Source organism: Lepidothrix coronata, unplaced genomic scaffold (genome assembly GCF_001604755.1).
Source record: "Lepidothrix coronata isolate B3197 unplaced genomic scaffold, Lepidothrix_coronata-1.0 Scaffold22, whole genome shotgun sequence".
NCBI lineage: Eukaryota > Metazoa > Chordata > Aves > Passeriformes > Pipridae > Lepidothrix > Lepidothrix coronata.
The window spans coordinates 4,047,371-4,068,964 of record NW_016690202.1 but is presented as its reverse complement, the minus strand read 5'-3'; the positions used below and the strand labels follow the sequence as shown (position 1 = coordinate 4,068,964).

At 35.6% G+C, this 21,594-nt stretch overlaps 1 protein-coding gene across 3 annotated transcripts in view; it reads left to right on the top strand.

Annotated features, from left to right (window-relative positions):
• Positions 1-21,594, top strand: part of FCHO2 (FCH domain only 2) — an 81,692-nt gene that overhangs the window by 19,109 nt on the left and 40,989 nt on the right. For all 3 annotated transcript variants that reach the window (XM_017808206.1, XM_017808205.1, XM_017808204.1), the window contains exons 6-9: positions 805-909; positions 3,589-3,687; positions 4,747-4,843; positions 20,313-20,357. In XM_017808206.1, the coding sequence (XP_017663695.1) occupies positions 805-909; positions 3,589-3,687; positions 4,747-4,843; positions 20,313-20,357 (346 nt within the window). The remainder of the gene's footprint in view (positions 1-804; positions 910-3,588; positions 3,688-4,746; positions 4,844-20,312; positions 20,358-21,594) is intronic.

Below are 21,594 nucleotides of genomic sequence, written 5' to 3'. Positions count from 1 at the left end.
TCAAGCTGTAGACTTTGAAAATAACTTTTTCTCTACCACAGTCAGTCACTTTGTTCAGTTTTGTTCTCCATGTAATACTGAGATTCTCCTGTGTTTTGTTTTATCTTTTATTTAACTCCCAGAAAGATGATTTTGGTTTATTAGCAACAAATAATGAAAAAACAATTATAAATCTCACAAGGACTATTATAAATAAGACTAACCTGCATAAATCTGATTATCAGTGTGTTCTCCATTAGTTTCACTTTCAAATGTCTGTTAATCCATTGATAACGCCTCTTAATCCGTTGATGTAACGCTTTTACTTTTCAATTTCTTCCTTTTTTTCTAAGAGAATTGCACCATCTTGGTTTTTTTTACCATTGACTCTTTCGGAATTGCACATATAACTTGTGCAATATATATATATATTCTAACCTAGCTTTTTTTCCTGTTTTGCTGTTGCAAATATAAATTTGTTGTAAATGTTTGACAGAGCTAATGAGTTATTGTCAGCAATAAGAATTTGATTTCCAAATAAGTGTATTATAAATTTTTCACTGCTAGTAAGTGGAAGGGATTTAAATGACATAACAGCTTTTTTAGATTTTTTTTTAATGTGGTTTATGGTAGTTCTAAATAGAAATCTTTAATAGCTTGAATATGAGTTATTTGGTGATAAATTTTTTTTATGACACTTCCCTGTTTTGATATGTCCCTGGATAATTTTTAGGGATCATCCTAGGCTGTCTTTTAATAATGACTGTAAAAACCTTGGCTCAGATCATATGTGTGACATTTGACACTTTTTGTACTGATCTACAGGCAGCAGTTAAAACAAAAAAAGCTACAGATACCTATAAACTATATGTGGAGAAGTACGCTGTGTTTAAAGCTGATTTTGAAGTGAAAATGACAGAAACAGCACAGGTAGGTATTATATTAATTGAGTTACCTTTGAAATAGACTAATGTCTATAGACTTTCATCTCTGAAGCCATCTGAAATCAAAGTTTTTGAAAAAGTGGTTAATTTGGAAATAGATTTGTTTGAAAGGCAGACATTGACTATGGTGGTTGTGATAGCACTGTCCTTGAATGACACAGTTGAGCACTAGCTCAAGAAAGACTTTTTGAAGAAATTTTAGGAAGAAAGCAAAAGGAACTTGTGGACGTATTGTAGATGCATTGTGATTTTGTGGGAAATCCTCTGAATTGCCGGGCACCCAGACATTATTCATAGAAGTTTTAATATTGAGATACATTGTGGCTTTTCCATCAAAACAGTTTAGTTACAGCTTGTTAAAGTGTCTTCCCAGGGTTTACCTGAGATTTTGGAAAGCCCTTACATCTGTTAAAGTTTCTGGAATACAGACTGAGTCTTAAAAATTCCCAGAGGATATCAAGTTCTCTGTATCATTGCATGTGCCATTCCTTGCTACATTTTAAACCAAACTGGTCTAAATGTGCTTAGTTCCTTAATTGTAGCAATCCTTTTACTTAAGGATTAAATTTTCACTTAATGTTATATTGGACATTTGCAAACTTTCCACATCTGTCCATATTGGAAAAGAAAATTGCCATTCTGCAAGTTTTGATTTCAGTCTTGATTTACAAGTTAGAGTTATTGCTGCGATAAATATGGAAAGGTTTATTGTGATTGAAGAAGTAGGAAAACACAATTCGTTGTTGTTTAGAAATTGGATTTGACAGAAATTCCTCATGTGGAGGGACATTTTTGAGTACATCTATAGTATTGTTATGCACTTGCTGTGCAGTTGCTAAGAAAACATGTTGTCTTATTTGCCAGATCTTCCACATTGCTGGAGGGTTTTTTAAAATCATGTAGCTCAGGCAATTACTGGAAAGGATCAAATAGTTGAAAATGCTGTATCCTTTGAAAGTCCTCTACCTTTTTTAGATCTGGGTAGAGTTGAATTTTGATAATTTTGCTGTTGAGCAGCCTGCATATGAATAAATGTCAAGAATAAGTAAGAATGCATTTTAAGAAACACTGTAAATTTACAGGAAAACATACATGTTTATAAAACATGTGCTTGAATAAATGGTGTATACTGAGTTGAACAGCTAAAGATTCTGATGATGATTTTTCATTTGTATTGTAGCTTAAAGCACATTTGTATTGTAGCTTAAAGCACTAAGCAGCATCATGTATTTGTTGGGTTATTAACATTACAGATCCGTTTCAGTACATCTTTTTAAAATTGATCTTTCGAAAGGGAAAGTAAATAATTTGGCTAGTGATTATACCTGTGATAAGAATTATGGGATTGTATTATAATACCTAGCTTTATTCAAGATGGCTACACTTCAGAGACTTTAAATCTGAATTATAAAACAATAAAAAAGAAGGAAGAAAACAATTGGGGGGATGCTTTCCACTAACAGACAAAAAATATGTGTCTGTATGGACAACTGTTTTCATGTGCTTTAAGGAGAAGAGTTTAAAGAACACATTGTATACATGTCTTGACACCCCTGTGACTGAGAGCAGATGTTAGAGACAGACCAGAGATAGTTTACATAATAAGGCAATCAGTACAAGAGTAACATCATAGCATAGGCTACAGAGGATAACCGTATCCTCTGTATTTAAGAGGAAGGCTGCTGGAGAAAAATAAAATAATTTTAGTCTGCCCGATTGATGACTAGAGAGGTATGTAAGTACGGCAGAAGATTGAGGGTTTAGAAGTTACAGATATTTGTCTTGTCTGGACAGAGTTGTATTTGTGAATCAGAGTAGCAGGAGGTGTGAAATGGGGAGAGATGATCTTTAGGGAACCCTGTGCAAATTGGAGAGAGGATTAAGTGGTGCTCCAAAGTTTGGACACACTTGAAAGGGAAGTTACAGAAATAGGCAGAGAACTAGGAAAAAGCAGAAGTAAACAAAGATTTCCAGACAATTATGGTTGACCGTTGGGGAGGATGAGGACATTTTTAGTTCTGATTTTTGGCCAGGAAGGAGCCATTGAGAAATTTGGAAGTGATTTTAAAATGGCTGTCAGCTGGAAGCCTGAGTAAAATGGAACAAACTGCAAAAATTATATGTGATGATTTTAAAATTCAAACAAACTAATCATATTTAAAGAAGGAAAGGATGTATACTTAACTAGAAAATGAGAAAGCATGCGTCTATTTCTGAGGAGGAGGAGAAGGTACTAAAAAGGAAGTGCAAAACATATCCAGAAATAAGACTCATCAGTAATGGAGAAAAGAGGAGTTATTTGAACACCCCCTAAACCTGTTTTCTTTTGGTGGAAATGGATCAGATTTTTTTGAAAATAAAGATTAGATGAAAGTTCAAAGAGTAAGTAAAAAAACCTCAGTAATGGTTCTAAAAGGATATGCTGCTTTTTAAAGTGCATTATTTCGTAACTCTAAATTCTGCGCCTTACTTAAGTATTCTTAAATAATTATTCTTAAGTATTTACAATATTCTTAAATGTTGTAATTGCCATGGTAAAGATTTGGAAGGGAAAAAAAGTTATTTGTTTGGGGTTTTTTCCATTTAGTGTATTTAATTATTAAAATAAAAAGTTTAGTCTTTAAAAGAATTTTTGTTATGACTAATTGCTCATATCGGTTTGCAGAAATTTCAAGACATTGAAGAAACACACCTTCTTCGTATGAAAGAGATTATAGAATCATTGTCAAATACTATAAAAGAAATTCATATACAAATAGGAGAGGTAACTTTTATACTATTTTTTGTTTGTTTGGATTATGCTATATATTTTTCTTAACTATTAAATGGAATATTTCTTACTGTGTTTGTGGCAATTACATTTTTCAAATTATGGAAATTCAAATAAGCTCAAATTTCCATGGCTTCCTGTTGAATTTTTAAATTCAGTGTCACAAAATTTACAGGATAAGTCTGAATATTGTCTTAATGGAAAACAAGATATTATGACAATTTGAAGAAATGTTAGTGTATTTCTAATTGATGCTCCCTAGATATTGAATTAGCACTCATTTCACACATAATCAGGATACAACTTCTTTGATTAAAACTAGAAATTAGATCACTTGGAAAAGTTTCCAAATTTTTTTATACGCCTGGATTTTTATGAGCAAAAGATCTTTAGTAACAAAACCTTATATAGTATCTTGTTTTGTTTGGATATAAGTTGATTTGGTTAATAATCATTATAAGCAGTTCTATTTTTTTAGATTTTTTTGAAGTGTCTTTTTATTTCCATACACTTAGAGTCACTATTTTCTTCAGTACTGAGGTTTTCTGCTAGTGAACGGTCGTCACAAGGGTCATGCTATGTATTTCTAAAGCATAAAGCATATACACATACTGCTTTGTTGGAAAAACCTATCAACAACATGTTGTTTTTTTGTCAGACCGAAAACATTACAACAGTAATGCTTTTGCTTAAGCAGGTGGGAGCTGTGATAATTAGTAGTAACAGTTAACACCCTTAACTGGTGCTGGCTTAAGAAACTGCTTGTCTTCCTGACATTGTAGTGCGACATGTTGCTGACAAATTCAGAAAACTATATATACACAAGTTTTTTAGATGGAAGATAGAAGTAAAAACTAGACCTGACATTCTGTTTTTAATCTGTATTGTATCCACACTTGCTAATACTAAAGCAAAGTAGGGATTTCCTTGTTAAAATATCTGTTGATGTCTCTTAAGTCCTGTAGTATATTTTGGAGGAAAGTATTTTGAACCTTAACTACAGAGAAAACTATTTTTTAAAATTAATTGCATTCTTTTTTTTTTCTTTTGAAGGTGCACGAAGAGTTTATTAATAACATGACAAATACTACAGTTGAGAGTTTAATACAGAAATTTGCTGAATCAAAAGGAACTGGGAAGGAAAGACCTGGTAAGAGATTAAAAATAACAGAATAGGAAAAGTTAACTTTAAAACTGGAAATTTCCACTCTCCGTAAAACGTCAAACCCGTGTTTTTTAATGTGCAATATTTTTAATGTATTTGCAATTTCAAGTTCTTAGTATTCATTACGTTTGATGTTAAATGATTCATAGAAATTGATAACAGAATTTATTATGTGCACGTGGTATTTGTGTTCATAAAACTTGGTAATTTGTAGATTTATACTACTAAACTATACTGTTTCTTGGTACTCAGTGAAATTTGTCAAGCAACTGTAGTTCCTTGTACAAACTATGTGTTGTCTCCTAAGTGTTTCTGCATAAATTACATTTCAAATCTTTATTTATTAGAAATTTATTAATATATTCAGAGGAGATGTCTATACAGCTGCTTACTGATCTGTTGAAACAGTTGTATCAGTTTGGTTAGCTTACAAAATTAACATTTTAATAGATATATAGTATATTTTTTATAAAATATATATTTTAATATACAATAATGCATATTGTTTCTTTACTAAGCACCAAATTGAATACTACTTTCTGAAGGTAATGCTGGTTGGGTATGGTGTATAAGACTTCCGTGGACTGGCATCATAAAGCAGGCTCACAGTACTGCATATCTAGTGTCACTTTTAATATTTGCCGTGAAACAGTCACTAGGTGTGTGAATACAGGAATTAGTACCTCTTAGCTGTTTTCTTCAGCACTGGGAGTCCTTACTAACATCTCTATCTTCTAGTGTAGGCGCAGAAAGATTTTTTTTTTTCAGAGCAAGAATGTACATACTAACGTAGGTCATGAAAAATTATAGTAAATTGTTAAATATGATTACTAGGTATCTTGCAATGTGTCTATGAGGTGTTTTTAATGTAGTGTGGTTTCATATTCCTTCTGTGTTCCACTAATGGTCCTAGTAGGCTGCAGTAAGATTGTGTGTGGAATGATTTCTGAAAGCTTCCTGTGTATTTTGCAATTTTTCAGTAAAGATTAAGAAAGAAAATGTATGAATGTCAGAGTTTCAAGTTCAGTTGTTTTGAAATCAGGATAAAGACACATGAAAATTCAGTGTTCAGACCTCTTTGATTAGCTGTTGCTGACATGTCATGGGATGGCTAGGGATCTCCATCTAGTATTCAGGATTCTGACTGCCAGGGTTACAAAGACCCTTGCTAATGTATTCTAGAGCGTGGTGCACTTCAAGTCATCCACATTATTTTTGTGGTTTTTGCTAGACAAAATAGTAATTGTAAGAAAAGTAAAACTTCACTTTTTAATTTTATGGAGAAGTTATATACATTTTTTACTTATTTGCTGTTTTATAGTGTTCTTCAAATCCTATTTGTATTCTCTGTAAAAACTTCATCAAATGTATTCTAAGGAATAAGCAAAGTATTCTAAGGAAGGATAACACATTTAGTGTGTAAATATATACACCTTGAAATTTTTTTAAAGCATTAAATTATTTTATTGATATCAATTTTGTAAAGCAGTCATGGTGCAGAGGGAAAGCACAGTTAAATTCAGCAGCAAAGGAAGACAAATTCATAAGAAGTGTCAGAGACTAGAAACACGGACTAGTAGTGATGTTAATTATAGTTTCTACTTCTGTTATATTTATTTTATTAACTTAGAATCATAGAACTTTGACAGTTACAACGATGTTGAAGGTAGAGTGAGGTATCAGCCTTCTAAGGATCAAATGAAAACATCCACTGTGTTAAGGACTGCTTTTTCTTGATTAAAACCTCACTTTTTTCTATTTGAGAACTTTTCATGGTAGAAAGATATTTTAAGTCATAGGGCAAACGTCGGAAGTCTGTGAGATGTATTTTTTTAAATAGGCTGGAGAAGGAGATGACTCCTCAGATAAATCTAAATGTTCAGTGTAAAAAATTATACTAACTTGGCATGCAAAACAAATGCAGCAAAAATGTCTTATAGATGTCACTGTTACTTATGATTCCAGTCCTAAATCTGTTTGAAGGCAACACTGTAAATTTCCCAGGTCTTCTCTCATCCATGTTATTTGTAGGCTACTATGGTAAGTTAGATGGTGGGTATTTTCAAACAAAATAAACTAAAGAGGTAATGTATAGAGTATTTTAGTTTATTTCAGCATATTCTAGATATGGTTATAGTTCTTCATAGTTCACTTGGTTTTATTTATATCTGTAAAAATAAGAATGAATCTGAAATGAAGTACTGAGAAGGACTGTTTTATTATGTAGACTACAAACCATTCACAATAAAGTTTATTGCTTATCTGAAATATCTGTACAGTGATGTCCTTGTACCAGACTATATGGGCTCCCTCTGGTGGCTAACTTCCATCATCTGGAATCATAATACACAGGGACATCTAGAGTTTTAAGTTTTTCTCGTACAAATAAAATTTCTTTCAAGCAGTCATGCTTTGTGAGCATTTTTTAATTCACTCAGGAACTTCTTTACAATAGCTCTTTTTGAACTGCTACCTAAATAACTTATCTAGTCAGCTTTATAATGTACTTCTTATGAATTTGTTTTAATTCTTTTTTTTTCAATCAGTTTAGAATTTACAGGTTTTAGTAACACAGTATTTATGTTATATTTCTTATTTGTTTTCTGACTTCCATTCAGTGTAAAACGAAAAACCAAAACAGAACAACAAAACCCAAACCACATACATAGAGCTGCAAATCTTTAATTTTATCTGAAAAAAAAGTCACTTAATATAAAAAATTGAAAAACAGGAAGAGAGCTGCAGGACCAGTAAGGCTTCAGATCAGAATTTACTGTGTTTTGTGAACTGTATTCAGCATGCAGAGGAACCAGGACAAGCTCAAGAAGCAGGCCCATGTGATCCTCATGAGGTTTAACAAGACCAAGTGCATGGTGCTCCACCTGGGTCGGACAACCCCTGGTATCAATACAGGGTGAGCAGATCAAGAGCAGCCCTGCCGAGAAGGACTTGGGGCTGCTGGTGGATGAGAGGCTGGACATGACCCAGCAATGTGTACTCACAGCCCAGAAAGCCGATTGTATCCTGGGCTGCATCAAAAGCAGTGTAGGCAGCAGGTCTAGGGAAGTCATTCTGTCCTAGAGTAGATGTCTCTACTCATTTTGAGCAGGATGGACTAGAAGATCTCTAAATCCTTTCCAACCCAGGTTATTCTATGACTATGCTGTGTTCCTGCTGTTAGGTCTAATAGCAGGTTTGATACCATCAATTGTAAGATGCTTTTGTCACTCACATGGTCATGCATTGTTCATCAAAACTTGTTGCCACTTCTGCCAAATCACTTTTCTGTTTGTGATAGCCTGGAAGTCTGTTGCTTCATATTCCTCGGAAAATTCATTTAATGCATGGCAGAAAATGCCTGCTCTGCTTCTCTTCCACACAATTTATATGTTAAATAAGTCAATAATGGACATAATACCAGAATAATCCTATTCCAGATTAATGACATATCAATGAGCTCTAGCTCTATATACTTAATCCTATAATAATCTATTTAAAAATTGGTTTGTTCTAGTGTGGAAAGTTGATGCCACAAGGCATAGAGACTGGTATGAAATTCAAGCTCATGTTTTTCTTAGATTTTATGTCTGAAATTGTCAAGATAATGTCAAATGTCTCTTAAGAGATTAGTCAATGCCTATAAAGCTATAGTTGATCATGAATATTTTTTTAATTTTAGTTACTGAATTACTATGTCCTCTTCTTATGTATGGAGAGCTAAATGTGTGTGTTTGTTCTTTATTAGTTTTTGCCCACTACACAGTTCACTCAGAAGGCTCCATCCAGCCTGGCCTTGAACACTTTCAGGGACGAGGCATCCAAAACTTTTCTGGGCAACCCATTCCAGTGTCTCAGCACCCTCACAGTAAAGAATTTCATTCTAATATCTAATCTAAAACTATTCTCTTTCAGTTTAAGGCCATTCCCCCCTTCCTGTCACTACATGCGCCTGTGAAAAGTCCCTGTCCAGCTTTCTTGCAGGCCCGTTTTAGGTACTGACAGGCTGCTCTGAGGTATCTCTGGAGCTTTCTCTTCTTCAAGATGAACAACCCCAACTCTCTCAGCCTTTCCTCATAGGACAGGTTCTCCAGACCTCTGATCAACTTAGTGGCCCTCCTCTGGACTCATTTCAATGGGATATTGTCTTTCTTGGGCTGAGAACCCCAGATCTGGATGCAGTACTCCAGGTGGGGTTTCATGAGAGCAGAGTAGAGGGGGAGAATCTTCTTCAACCTGCTGGCCTTGGTTTTTGTGATGCAGCCCAGGATACAGTTGGCCTTCTGTGAGTGCATATTGTTGGGTCATGTTGACCCAACAAACCCTCTGAAATCTTTCTCCCCCAAGGCTGCTCACAATCCATTCTCTGCCCAGCCTGTATTTGTGCTTGGGATTACCCTGCCCCAGGACCTTGCACTTGGCCTTGTTGAACTTTACGTGGTTTGCACAGGCCCATCTCTCCAGCCCGTCCAGTTCCCTCTACATGGCATTCCTACCCTCCAGCGTGTCGACCTCACCACACAGCTTGGTGTCATCGGCAACTTGCTGAGGGTGCTCCCACTGACTGTGTCACTGACACATGTTGAACAATGTCTGTCCCAGTACTGTCCCCACACACTTTTGGGAGCTCTGCCTGTTAGCAGAATCATGAAACATTAAGCTTCAATTTAGTAAACATTTAAAAATCAAATTTTACTGAGGCTTTAATTCAACTGATTTTTGATTCATTGAACTCAGCTGAATCATTGATTATTTGATTAGAATAACATTTTATGTGGCTGTCTGTTGGCAGTGATGAGGGGTTAGTGCAAAGATTCGTGTAAATTTATGACATGCGTTTAAGTTTTGTAATTGCTTATGTGAGCATTTTAGTCCTGAATGTGCATGAAAGGTATTGCTTATGTGGTTTTTCCAAAGCAAATGCAAGTGTCAAAATGAGCTGCACCACAACTGGAAGGTAGTGCCAACAGTGTTAATGCACAGTTGTGCTCACTCCATGTTAATATTCCTGTTCAGTTAGTGTGTTGTGTTAAACTACATGTTTTCTATCTAATGAAGAAGTATACCAGGTGAATAAGATAAAGCAGGGGGGGAAAAGAGGGTTAATAATAACTGTATTACTCCTAAAAAATTTTAGAAATAAGTTAATCCTTTCCCAGAGCTCGAATGGCAAAACAGGAGCAGGGAGTATTGAAGCTTGCTTTGATTAAAGCTTTTTTTGTGCTTGAATAATGAACTCCGCTTTGAAAGAAAGACTTGAAACAGTGCTAGGTGTGGCATTTATTATTTCCATGGGTTTGTTTCATAACATAGTAGTTTATAGCACTTATAAAAATACTTTTCTAAGACACTAAACAGCAACAAATATATGGAAATAAACACTGAAAATCATTAATAATGACTTTTGAACAACTCTGCAGGATGTCTTTGAGCTTCTTTTCCACAAGGAAGTGTAACAAAGCAAGTATTTATTTTATGTTGTTATAAATTATTTTCTTTATATTTTCTGTAAATATTGTGAATATTTTAGTGCTGCTGACACTTGTGATTAGATGCCAAATAGCCTGAAGTGCTAGCACAGTTTCTCAAAGCCTGTGTCCACACCTAATTCTACACAGAAGGCTGACTGAGGAATGAACTTAGTTTATCAACACTGATAGTATCTAAGGGATTCAGGACAGTAGTCTTTGTAAAGGAAGGCAGAGCATTGCTGTATCTCAGAAGTTAATGGAAGAAATTAGATGTGGGTTATCTTTGAGAATTTTTATGAGAAGCTGGGCTTAAGGTAGATAAAAGAGTCTTTAAGGGTCTTGTGCTGTAGAGTCCCTTCATAACCAACAAACCTGCTAAAACTTCTGTGGACTTTAGGAAGCCTTATCTGCCAGAATAGATTTTTAATAATCACATATATCTAAGTTGCAGACTTGTTTTAGGTTGCAATTTATTGATTTTTAAATGGTGGTGGTGGTCTGGACAGCTATAAATGTACAAGTTTTATTGAAAAGTCTCTTAATGCAAGTGGAAGGCTAGTAGCATTGATAAAAATATCTTAGACAACTTCTCTAGATACAGCAGAGCAAAAACTGGCCTTTCAGATCACTGCTGTTTCAGTGATCTGAAACACTTGGTAAGATTAAATACTTTTGGATCCACTTGAATTTTCTTGCTACAAACAAACAAATCAGTTGCAGCCTGACCCTAATAGTTTTATGGGACTGGAGGAGCAAAGCAATGTCCATTTCAGTAACTTAAGTAGGAAGAATATATTAATTAGGTGGTAGTCATCAGAAAATGTGGTAGTATGCAGGATAGATTCTACTGTGATAAAAAAGTATTGAAGAGTTTTAAAACACCTGAAAATAGAAATAACATACTGAGATGCTAGTGAAGTAAATAAGGCCTGTACTTCAGTTACATAAAGTAATATAACATTGTATGCAATTAATATTTAGGGAGAGGTTTGCAATTATTAACTTCTTTATTATTAACTTATTTATTTTTCTTTTAAGATAGGAAATGTTCTTTTTTTTACCAAAGGAAAAAAGATTTTTCTATCTGAAAAATTCTAGATACTATAAAATACTCTAGCCTGTTTTTGCTCTTTAGGGTCACATTAAACATATTAAAGTCTAACAACTTCATGAGTTTAAGTTCAGAACTTCAGTAAGAAAACGTACCCTCTTAGTTTACGGGGAGAATGTGTGGCTGTTACAAAAGACATGCTTCTCTGAAGTAAAGATGTAGGCTATAACTTTACATATTTACAATGTCTAGTGTTCCAAAATCTTAGCTGAAAAGTACTTGAATATGTCTGTGCATTTCTTTCATCACTGTGTACTTGCATGGTCTGCCTTCAGCAGCTGAATCATGCACCATGCAGTCAGGCAGGGCCATTTGTTACAGATACTTGTATTTCTAGACTAGAATTATGCAATTCTGCTCTTCTTAGTATTTTTTCCAAACACTCCCTATAATTTTCAAAAGATTTTGCTACTTTTAACTCAATTTGATGGAAAAGTAGAAGTTTCAAAGAAATTGTAATAATGAGGAGTTTGCTAGAGAGAAAAAGGACCCAAACTAGTAATATCATATTAGGGAAAGGCAGTTAAGTGTTGTAAGCTACTCGTTTAGAGAGCCAGCAGACAGCTTAGTGTGTGTTTGTATGTTGACCAACCACTTAGTTTGTGAATAGTTAAAACCAGCCATATCTCACATCTGTTTTTTATGCAGTCAGAAAGGAAATATGAAGTTGAAGAAAAAGCAAGAGTAGAAGAGGATAAGGAAAGAGACTGAAGTGTAACAGTCTGTAGATTGGTGTTTGCAGTCTAGTTGGACCTCTGACTTGAACCGTTGCATTTGGTACATGTTTCCTGTCTCTTGAAAATTCTTGTGTTATCAGAGCAATAAAAAATACTTTGTAACTGATGTTTGTCACCTTTCTATTTTAGAGAAAAAAATCTGATCTCTCCTCACTGTTGAAAAACATCTTGATTGATAGTAATTATTTTAAGGCTACTCAGATTATGATCCTTTCCTGTTTTGTTTTTGCTCCGTAAGCCACATAGAAATACTGTCCCTTGAGTACAGTGTACTTGCTGTATTCACAGCACCATTGTACCCAGAGTACCAGAAAAGCCTGAGACGAATAACGTTTCCTTTGATCCAGTGAACTGGGTGCAGGGCTGGAAGCCTAGTAACGGAATCAGGGTTAGAATTGATTGCTTGTTTAGTAGATGCTCCCTGGAAGTGCTACATGTGTTGATAGTGATAATAGTTGTTATTTCTGATGCCACTATCACCTCTGCCTTTTTTTTTTTAATATATATATATATATATATATATATATATATATATGAATACTGTTACCATGCTATAATTTTATCTTTTCAGCATTTTTTTTTTTTTAAAAAAGAAGGATTTGGTCAAACCTTTAGCGTCTCTAGAGGCTATGTAGCAGCTAGGTTGATATATAGTCCTAAGGATGTAACAAAGAGCAGTTGAAAATTTGTTGTTGTAGTGGAACTGTATTTATAGGATTATGTTAAAGGATATGGTTTTGCCAATATTATTTCAATGTTTTCCCTCAGACTGACAGGTTAACAGGCCAGTTTTATTTTCTGTTCCTTATCCTCTTTTTGTAAAGAAGAGGTGACCAAATCCATAAACTAACATTTGCCTATGACAGTCTGGTACTAGCATGATAGATATATCACATATATGTTATTTACCTCAAGGATAATAGCCATTCATGTTTAGTCTGCATTCCTACAAATAAGATATGCTTGAATTTGGTTTTGTTTCTTCTTTTTTATATGTAAAATAAGAAATCCTTTCCCTGGGAAAAATAAAATTCTCTTTGTCATTTTATAAAATTACTTCTCATGTTTGGACAGGCAATAAAAATTGAAGTTAGTATTAGAAGCAGGGATGTTGAGACAATATATTTTGGCTTGCTGGCTTCTAAATTTGAAAGCTTGAAATTTTTTGCTAAACATGTCACAGGATCAGATGATAGCAAGAAAAAGATTGCTTATATGTTTGTGTACCTACAAAATTGACCTTTGTGATGCAGCTTGACATCTAAACACTAAAAGCAGTCATTTGTTTTGACAGCAGAATTAATTGAGGCTAAAACAGTCGAAATTCCACTTGTATCAAGCTGTTCATTAGGAATTGCTGTCTGGCTTTAGTGCTGTCAGAAAAATAACCTGTTCTGCTATGATTAAATAGCAGAATGATGGTCGGTCCACTGAATTTGAGAGAGAGGTTGAATAAACTTTCTACTGCGGAAACAATTCAGAAGTGACACGCTGCAAGGGGGGTCAGAATGTGCATTGATATCCAGCTGAGCTGTCAATTGGCACTGAGCCAGGCACGCAAAGCTTTGCCATTTGAAGCAGCATGCGAAGCATATGCAGTTTAAAAAAAAAATTATCCTGCTTTCATGCATGACTTACACTCAGAGACAAACTTGTGTTTTTATCAAAAACAAGAATATGTTTTTTTATTGTAAATGTAACTACAGGTACAGATTTAGACAGTGCTTTTTAAAGCTTTTGCTTGAAACAGATATGTTAATGTTTATATGTGTGCATGCATGTGTGTAAACTGATTCCTCAGGTTGCAGGGAAGGGCAGTTTTGGAGGGGGAGTTGAGTGTCTGAATGCTTGCAGTTACTGAAAATTAAATGCAGTTAGTACCAATATAAGCTTTGGTGGGATAATGTTTCTTTCTGTCATGCATATGCCCCAAAAAACAGAAAGGAAACCATTTTCAAAAGCAGATGCAAATGTAAAGCAGTTTTTATTTGATTTGTTGACTTCTTGATTTGTTTACCTTTTTAGCTCTGCAGGATTTTCCAGTTCATTAATATACTTACTGGGGGCACTTTTTCAGGGTATGACATAATATTATGTTTTCCTTCCTAGTAATAGTAATTGACTTTTGTATTTGACTTGTTTATTTAAGAATCCAAACAGTAAAACCTTTTTTTTCCTCTCTGTTGAGGAAAGTGCAGATTTTTTTATTGTTTTGACCTGAGCGAAACATTATCCCAGTGTCTCTCTCACACAGGTCTTGTATGAGAGTATTACAGATAGACTGGAAAACCTTTATCTAGATTTTACAGAGAGGTTTTGTAACTGTTTTTTGACTGTCCTCAAGATAATTAGTGTCACTGTAGATAAATTAAGAAGAAGGTATTAAATAGTAGTGTCTATAGTTGCCTTGTGTGTACTCTGAAAATACTGTTCCCATGGATGTGGACTAAATATGTAGGAGATACAGTAATATAATTTACAGTGCAATTACATTTTCTCCATTCGTCTTTCAATAAGAACAGTATCTCCTTATTGCTAGCCATATACTTTGCCTTTAGTGGCATGAAAGCCCACATATCACGTGCCACTTGTAACAAGAGAAACAATACATATAGTTACTGAACAGTCTAGGAGATGCATCCTGAGCTGCAGACTCACTGGTGCTTTACTTATGCCGGTGTCACTTATTGTAAGTTATGGGATTAACTAAAATGAAAATTTTCCATTTATTCAGATTGCCTTTTACCTTTTCTGTTCGAGCAAACCAAAGCTTCCTTATTTTCAAGAGCCTAAGGACTGACCCAGTCCTGACGTATTTGCTTCAGTCTCTTGTCAAATAGCAGCTGTCTGCCTTATGTATTTGTGAAACCACCATCCATTTGCCTTTTCTTTGTGTCCTTATTTGTCCCAGCTGGTAGAATGCTGTGGCATTCAAAAACTCAGTGCAGCTTGCCTTGGAAAATGCTTTAGGGTGATGCTTGGTGGGAATGTTTACATACAGTTAGAGGAGCTTACTAATTTTTGATGCCTGCTCCTTTTGCAAAATACTAAATTTTCATTAGCATCCTTATAGCTAGGTATGTATTCTAAAGCAACTGAAATCCCACTAGATACTCGGATCTCTCTATTATAAAGGCTAACCTTCATTTATGCACCATATTTATTCTTTTTTTTCTGTTCTACAGTATCAAATACATGCAGGTCTATGTAGAGGTATTTGAGATGTTTAAGCTGTAGTTACCAATAATGTAACATAACAGATCAATGTAACAACAGGCCAGACTTTAAAACTTGTCTTGAGCCTGAAACTATCCATGCAACAGAAGGTTAAATCAGAGACTTTTGCAAGGATTGGACTAGATCTCCTCTATAACATTTTACTTACTCTGATGAGAGTCTTCAAATGTCTTTTTGATTTTTACAGTACTGCTTTAGTTTTAGTATTTGCTTTTGTGTTCATATGAATACTTGAGAACAGTCTTCCTTCTCAATTCACGTTGTTTTCTTGTTATAAGAAAAAGAGCAAAGGAAATTTCAGTGCTTTGCCTACAATACTGCTGAAGAGCATTAGTGTCAGCATTATCACCTGCATTGCAGTATGGCAACATCTAGATAGTCCTTTCAGTGCCTTGGGCTACCATGTGGCATGGACTTTGATAAGTCCTCAACTTCAGCTCTATTTCTGAAGTGTTTGAAGCAACTGCTTTTCTTTCTTTGGATGTTGCAATGGACAGTGAATCTGTTTACTTACATCCAAAGTTAATATCAGCCCACTGGTAATTTTTAACTATAGCAGCTAATGATTAAGGAATCAGAAAGATAGACGTTATGGTGCTTCAGAGAAGAAAGCTTTCTGAGTTGAGTTGTTTGTTTGGATTTTTTCAAGTGCTAGTGCAGATGCTTTTATTTCCATATACACAAGGACAGTGGGCAAGGCAGAGGGGACTTCTTAAGAAACCGTCTGAGTTCATTCTTGGTGCTATGTTCCCATAGTAGTATGTATGCCTAGGGCCTCTTGGCTGGCTAGGAGACTGCAACTGGTTCTAGCAGAGGACAGTGTGGTCACAACACACAATTCTGGCTGGGCATACAGTATTATTGCCTCTTTGGACACAAAGACATCTGTCCACAGGACACTCCAGCTGTTATGAAGGCTACTGAAAGCTCCTCACAGCTGCCCTGTTTTCTGAATTGGTTCACTATAGAGTGCCACAAAAAATGTCTATTTCTGTAATGTTATTTTGATTTAAAAATACTACACCAAAGGCAAAATATGGTACTTCTTATGGCAGGCGTTTAGGAAGCAGAACTGTTGGGAGGTCTGAAGGTACAGGAAAAAACTCTTAAAATTAAAAACTGCTAAAAATTTTACTCTGCTCAGCTCCATTCAACAGGCAAACTATGAATTTGCCTTTGATGTAAGCAAATAATGCAACATGTGTTATATTGGTGGAGATGTATTAAATACAAACTTTACAAAACCAGCTTTGGACATCAGAGGAAAATGCTGAACTTAATTTTTTGTGGATTTTGTTTGTGGATTAATCAGAGAGAGCTACTGGCATGAACTTCTGGGATTCCAAAGCAAGAAGGTCCCTATGTAAATTCGAGTTAAGTAGGAAAAGTAAGTTAGGATCAAAAGATGTTTTTGGATTTTAACTGATTCATGTGATATCTGTGTGTTTCTGTACTAAGGATGAATGTGTATTCAAATTAAAGTTTATCAAGCTGTACGGCCAAGTCAGATATGGCAACACACTTTCTGAGCCCTTTCTAATAAAGAATGGTGTGAAACAAGGCTGCGTTCTTGCTCCTACCTTATTCACAGTCTTTTTCAGCATGATGCTCCAAAGGGCCATGGCAGACCTCGATGATCAGGACGGTATCTACATCCGATACCATACTGATGGAGGCCTATTCAACCTAAGGCGACTGAAGGCCCACACCAAGACCTTAAACCATCTTGTCCGGGAGCTGCTTTATGCTGATGACACCTCCCTTGTCGCTCACACAGAAGCAGCTCTGCAGCATTTAACATCCTGCTTTGCAGATGCTGCTGAGCTCTTTGGGCTGGAAGTCAGCTTAAAGAAGACAGAAGTTCTCCATCAACCTGCACCTCAGGAAGTCTTCCTTCATCCCCATATCACCGTTGGCAAATCAGAGCTCAAATCAGTCCAGCAGTTTAATTACCTAGGTAGCCTCATCTCCTCGGATGGTAAGATTGACAGAGAGATAGACAACAGATTAGCAAAGGCATATAGTGCTTTTGGAAAGCTTCATAAAAGAGTTTGGCGAAATAAACACCTGAAGAAAAGTACAAAGATCAGTGTTTACAGAGCCATAGTGCTGGCTGCTCTCTTATACAGATCTGAATCATGGGTCATCTACTGCCACCACCTGCGTCTCCTAGAACGCTTCCATCAACGCTGCCTCCGTTCAATCCTAAATATCCACTGGTCAGATTATGTGACCAATACATCTGTTCTAGAACAAGCAGCAGTCACAAGTATATAGGCCATGTTGCTGAGAACACAGCTGCGCTGGGCAGGGCACGTCTCAAGGATGAAGGACCACCGCCTCCCTAAGATCGTTCTCTATGGTGAACCTGCCACCGGCTGCCGCAAGAGAGGAGCCCTGAAGAAAAGATACAAGGACTCCCTGAAACAACATCTCAGCCTGGGCCAGATTGATCAGCATAACTGGTCTGCTCTGGCCTCCAATCGGGAGGTCTGGAGACACACCATCTATAACGCTGCTGATGCCTTTGAGAAAGCACGCAGGATCACTCTCGAGGAGAAAAGACAACGCAGAAAGAATCGTGCCTTGCAGAATATACCACCTAAGGAGTCTTTTTACTGTGCCTTTTGCAATCGGACGTGCCTGTCTCGTATTGGCCTTTTTAGCCACCAACGCGCCTGCAACAAACGTGGGTAAAGCCCTTCCCAAATCTTCGTTCGCGAAGCCCAGCCATGACATGACATTATCAAGCTGTAAAAAACCCATGTTCAGAAGCAAGTGTTTTAGGCAAGTGTAATTGGCAAAACAGAGGAAGTTGGATGTGTTGTTGAAGAAATTCTTTACTTTCTGCTTATTTTGGAAGTGAAAGTTAAAGATACTGATCTGAATAAGGATGAGCTATTACACGAACCTTTAATATTTATTTTAATCCTTAGTGTAAAGGTCTTAATAGTCTGGGGATCAGTCTTAGTAGCTGGAAAGGGTAAAGGAAAAGATGGAATTCTGAAAAAGCTTGAGTAGTTTATTCCTCTAAAAATATGTTTAAATCTCAGTTGTTTACGGTTTTTTTTCCTTTTGTTTTGGGCATGAGTGTTTGTGGTTGGGTTGGCTTTTTTTTTTTCTTTTCCCAGGCAAATGGGAATATGTATAGAAGCAAGAAACAGAAGTAGCTGAATCATTTGCAAAGTGATGAAAAATGTGCTATCTGAAACGTAGTGCTGAAGAAGTAATGGATTTGTTCTTCAGCTTCTGTATTTTATGGCATTTTTCTGAATTTCTTGCTTAATATCTATTGAACAATAGAGTTTAAATTCACAAAATAAAATGCTGATGAAATCAGTGTCGAGATGTAGACATGTACAGTTCTCTAAAACTGTTTTTCTGGATTTTTTTTTTCTGTGTTTTGTTTTGCAAGATACCCAAATTTGCTGATTTTTGGAGCATGGTGATTTGGGTTTACTGTGAATTTAGTGGAGAGCAAAGGCGAAGGGATTGGAAAACCAGCTTAAAATGCCCATGTATTTACAATGTGTAAGAGACTGAGAGAGCTGTTAGGAATTTGCATCTTGTCTTGTTATATTGAATAATTAGTCTTGCATTTGAAATTATTTAATAATTGAAATTTAAAGGGCTGTTGAGACTGCCATTTGAGATTTGTCTTTTCATATTCTGCTTTCAAGAGCATCATTTGGAGGCCAAACAATTTTATTATGATAAATGGGCTATTGATAGGTTCTAGTCCCAGATTCTCATCCTGTTGCTAGTTTTACAAGCACTCTTTTTACAGGTCTCCTTTTTCTGACTGGGAAATTTTTGCAGACATAGTCTTAGTTACAATAAATACAAGTCAATACTTTGAGCCTGCTGTAGTTAAAGAAAAAAGTCATTAGAACTGTTTTTCCCCCCCGTCTTATCTGTAGTATGTCTGTATATAAACTTGTGTGCATGCCCTCAAAATGATTACAGAAAGGTAAGTAATAACCCCTGTAGCACAGTACTAGCATGCTAAACTTTTTCTTCTGTGGGTACAGCTGCAAACCACTCCAACATGGGTGGAGGAAAAGGTGCCTGCCTCCGTGAGCTCTCTGGTTTTTTTTGCACTTCCACAAGTGCTGGTATGATTCTGCCATTTCCTGAACAAGGTCCTATGGAAATTCAGGCTTTTTTCTGCACATTTTCTCCTTAAAGTGACTCCAATAAATTCTAGAAATGACCAAACTGAATGAATGAGGGTTAGGACATCACTTTGCAGTTGCAGTTGATGGTCACCTTGTGTCAACTGTAATTTAATGAATTTATTTAGATACAGAAATTAACTAGTGTTCGCTGCTTTTTTTTGGTCCTGTTGAGACTTAATGATTATTTTTTTAAAAGTTTATCTCCTTTATTGCTTTGTTTAAGGTTCTTTATGCCACTTTTAACTGTGTAGGTAATTGGCTGTGGAGAGGAAACATTAGAACTAGCAATGCAGATTTAGCAAAAGTGTGAATATCAAAATTAAGGCTATAGCTGTGCTTTTCTCCTTTTTTATTTTTCTTTATACAACTCTTGTTCATTAAAAGAGGATAAATGTAAAACCTTACGCTAATACTGCATTACAGATGCAATTTTGAATGAGAAGAGAACACTGATAGATGTTTCATGTGGTTCTAATAGCATAGGTAATTGAATTGTATTTAGATTATGGGTACTAGTATTTCAATTTTTCAGTATGAAAGAGTCAAAATATTGCTTTAAATGTATGATTTTGTAGTGTCTTTGACCACTGGCATGGTAGTTGTGCTTTTCAGTTGCCACCTAAATTTTTAGTTAGATTATCTTGAGATTTTCAGGAAATATTAATAGTCATTAAAATAGATTAAATTTGACCTAATGTTTATCTTCATTGTCATTTCTTTAAGGCCCTATTGAATTCGAAGAATGCAACACATCCAGTGTAGTTGAAGGTGAGTTGCCATGGCATAGTTATTTACATGAGAATGCTATGAGGCAAAGGGTACTCAGTGTGTGAATCTGTATAACTTTGAAGTGCTCCAGTAGTCTAAAAAGCAGTTTTCCTTTTGGGAAACAAAATACAGTGACAATAAGACTAATGCACAAATGTTAGAGAATTTGAGTGTTTATATCAAGTATATTTTGGCTAAGCCCTGTCTTTGCAGAGGTTTGGATTTAATTCATTTATGACTGTGTTGTAACTTAATTTACAAGTGTCAAAACATGGCCCAGGCTCTTCCCATTGTTACCATGTTAGTTATACCAAGTCTAATGTAGTGTTATGGTTGCAAAGTCTTTCTTTGTTGCCATTGCTTATTTTGCTTAGGGGATTGTTTTAAGTGATTAAGAACTGCTTTATGTCCATAAGCTATGTATTTACTTGTGAGACAGAGGAGTTGACAGTATAACTGTAGCATATAAAAACTTTTAAGTTGCCAAAGTTTCAGCTGAGTCTTAAAATCTCTTGACTGAAGCAGAGAGCATCTGTATTCAGAAATTACTCTCGTACTTTGTTTGCCATTGTTTTGGGCTGCTTAAGGCACAGAAAGAAAATAAAATAAAGCCTGGACATTTAAAAATAATCTTGGAGCAACTGATGTGCCTCTGTATATATGACTGACTCTACAGCTAACTGATTTGAGAAGTTTTGAGTTACTGAACCCTGAAAATTTAAGAGAGGGGAGAGACTGCACTTACGCACTGTGTTATGTATTACTATGAAGGGGAGTATAATAAAGTGCTTGAATTGTCAGTTGTTAAATTTTGGAAACCAAATTATTTCCACTATTCTGCTCAAAAGCATGCTCTCAGTAGTATCATACATTGAAACAAAATTATAGACTACAGTTGGATCAGATGCTTGCACGTTGTCATTTTGTTTGCAAGTCCACTTTGCTTAAGCAAACGCTGTAAGAAGCAGATGTGACAGTAAGTCTGATGGAATATTTAAATGTATTTTAATTTTAGTACATTAAATGGGAATGAAAGCAAACTTTTTTCAGTACTGTAGCTATATGTATCCAGTGCTAAAAGCAGGAAAGAACAAACAGAGGGGAACCATGATTCCAGACTCAGTGAGAACCAGTCTTAGAGCTGGCTACAGCACTGGGAAATCATGAGCTCAGCATCAGGTGGAAATCCAAGAGACAATCTCCTTTTTATAAGGACCAAGATCCTACTTTTGAGGAA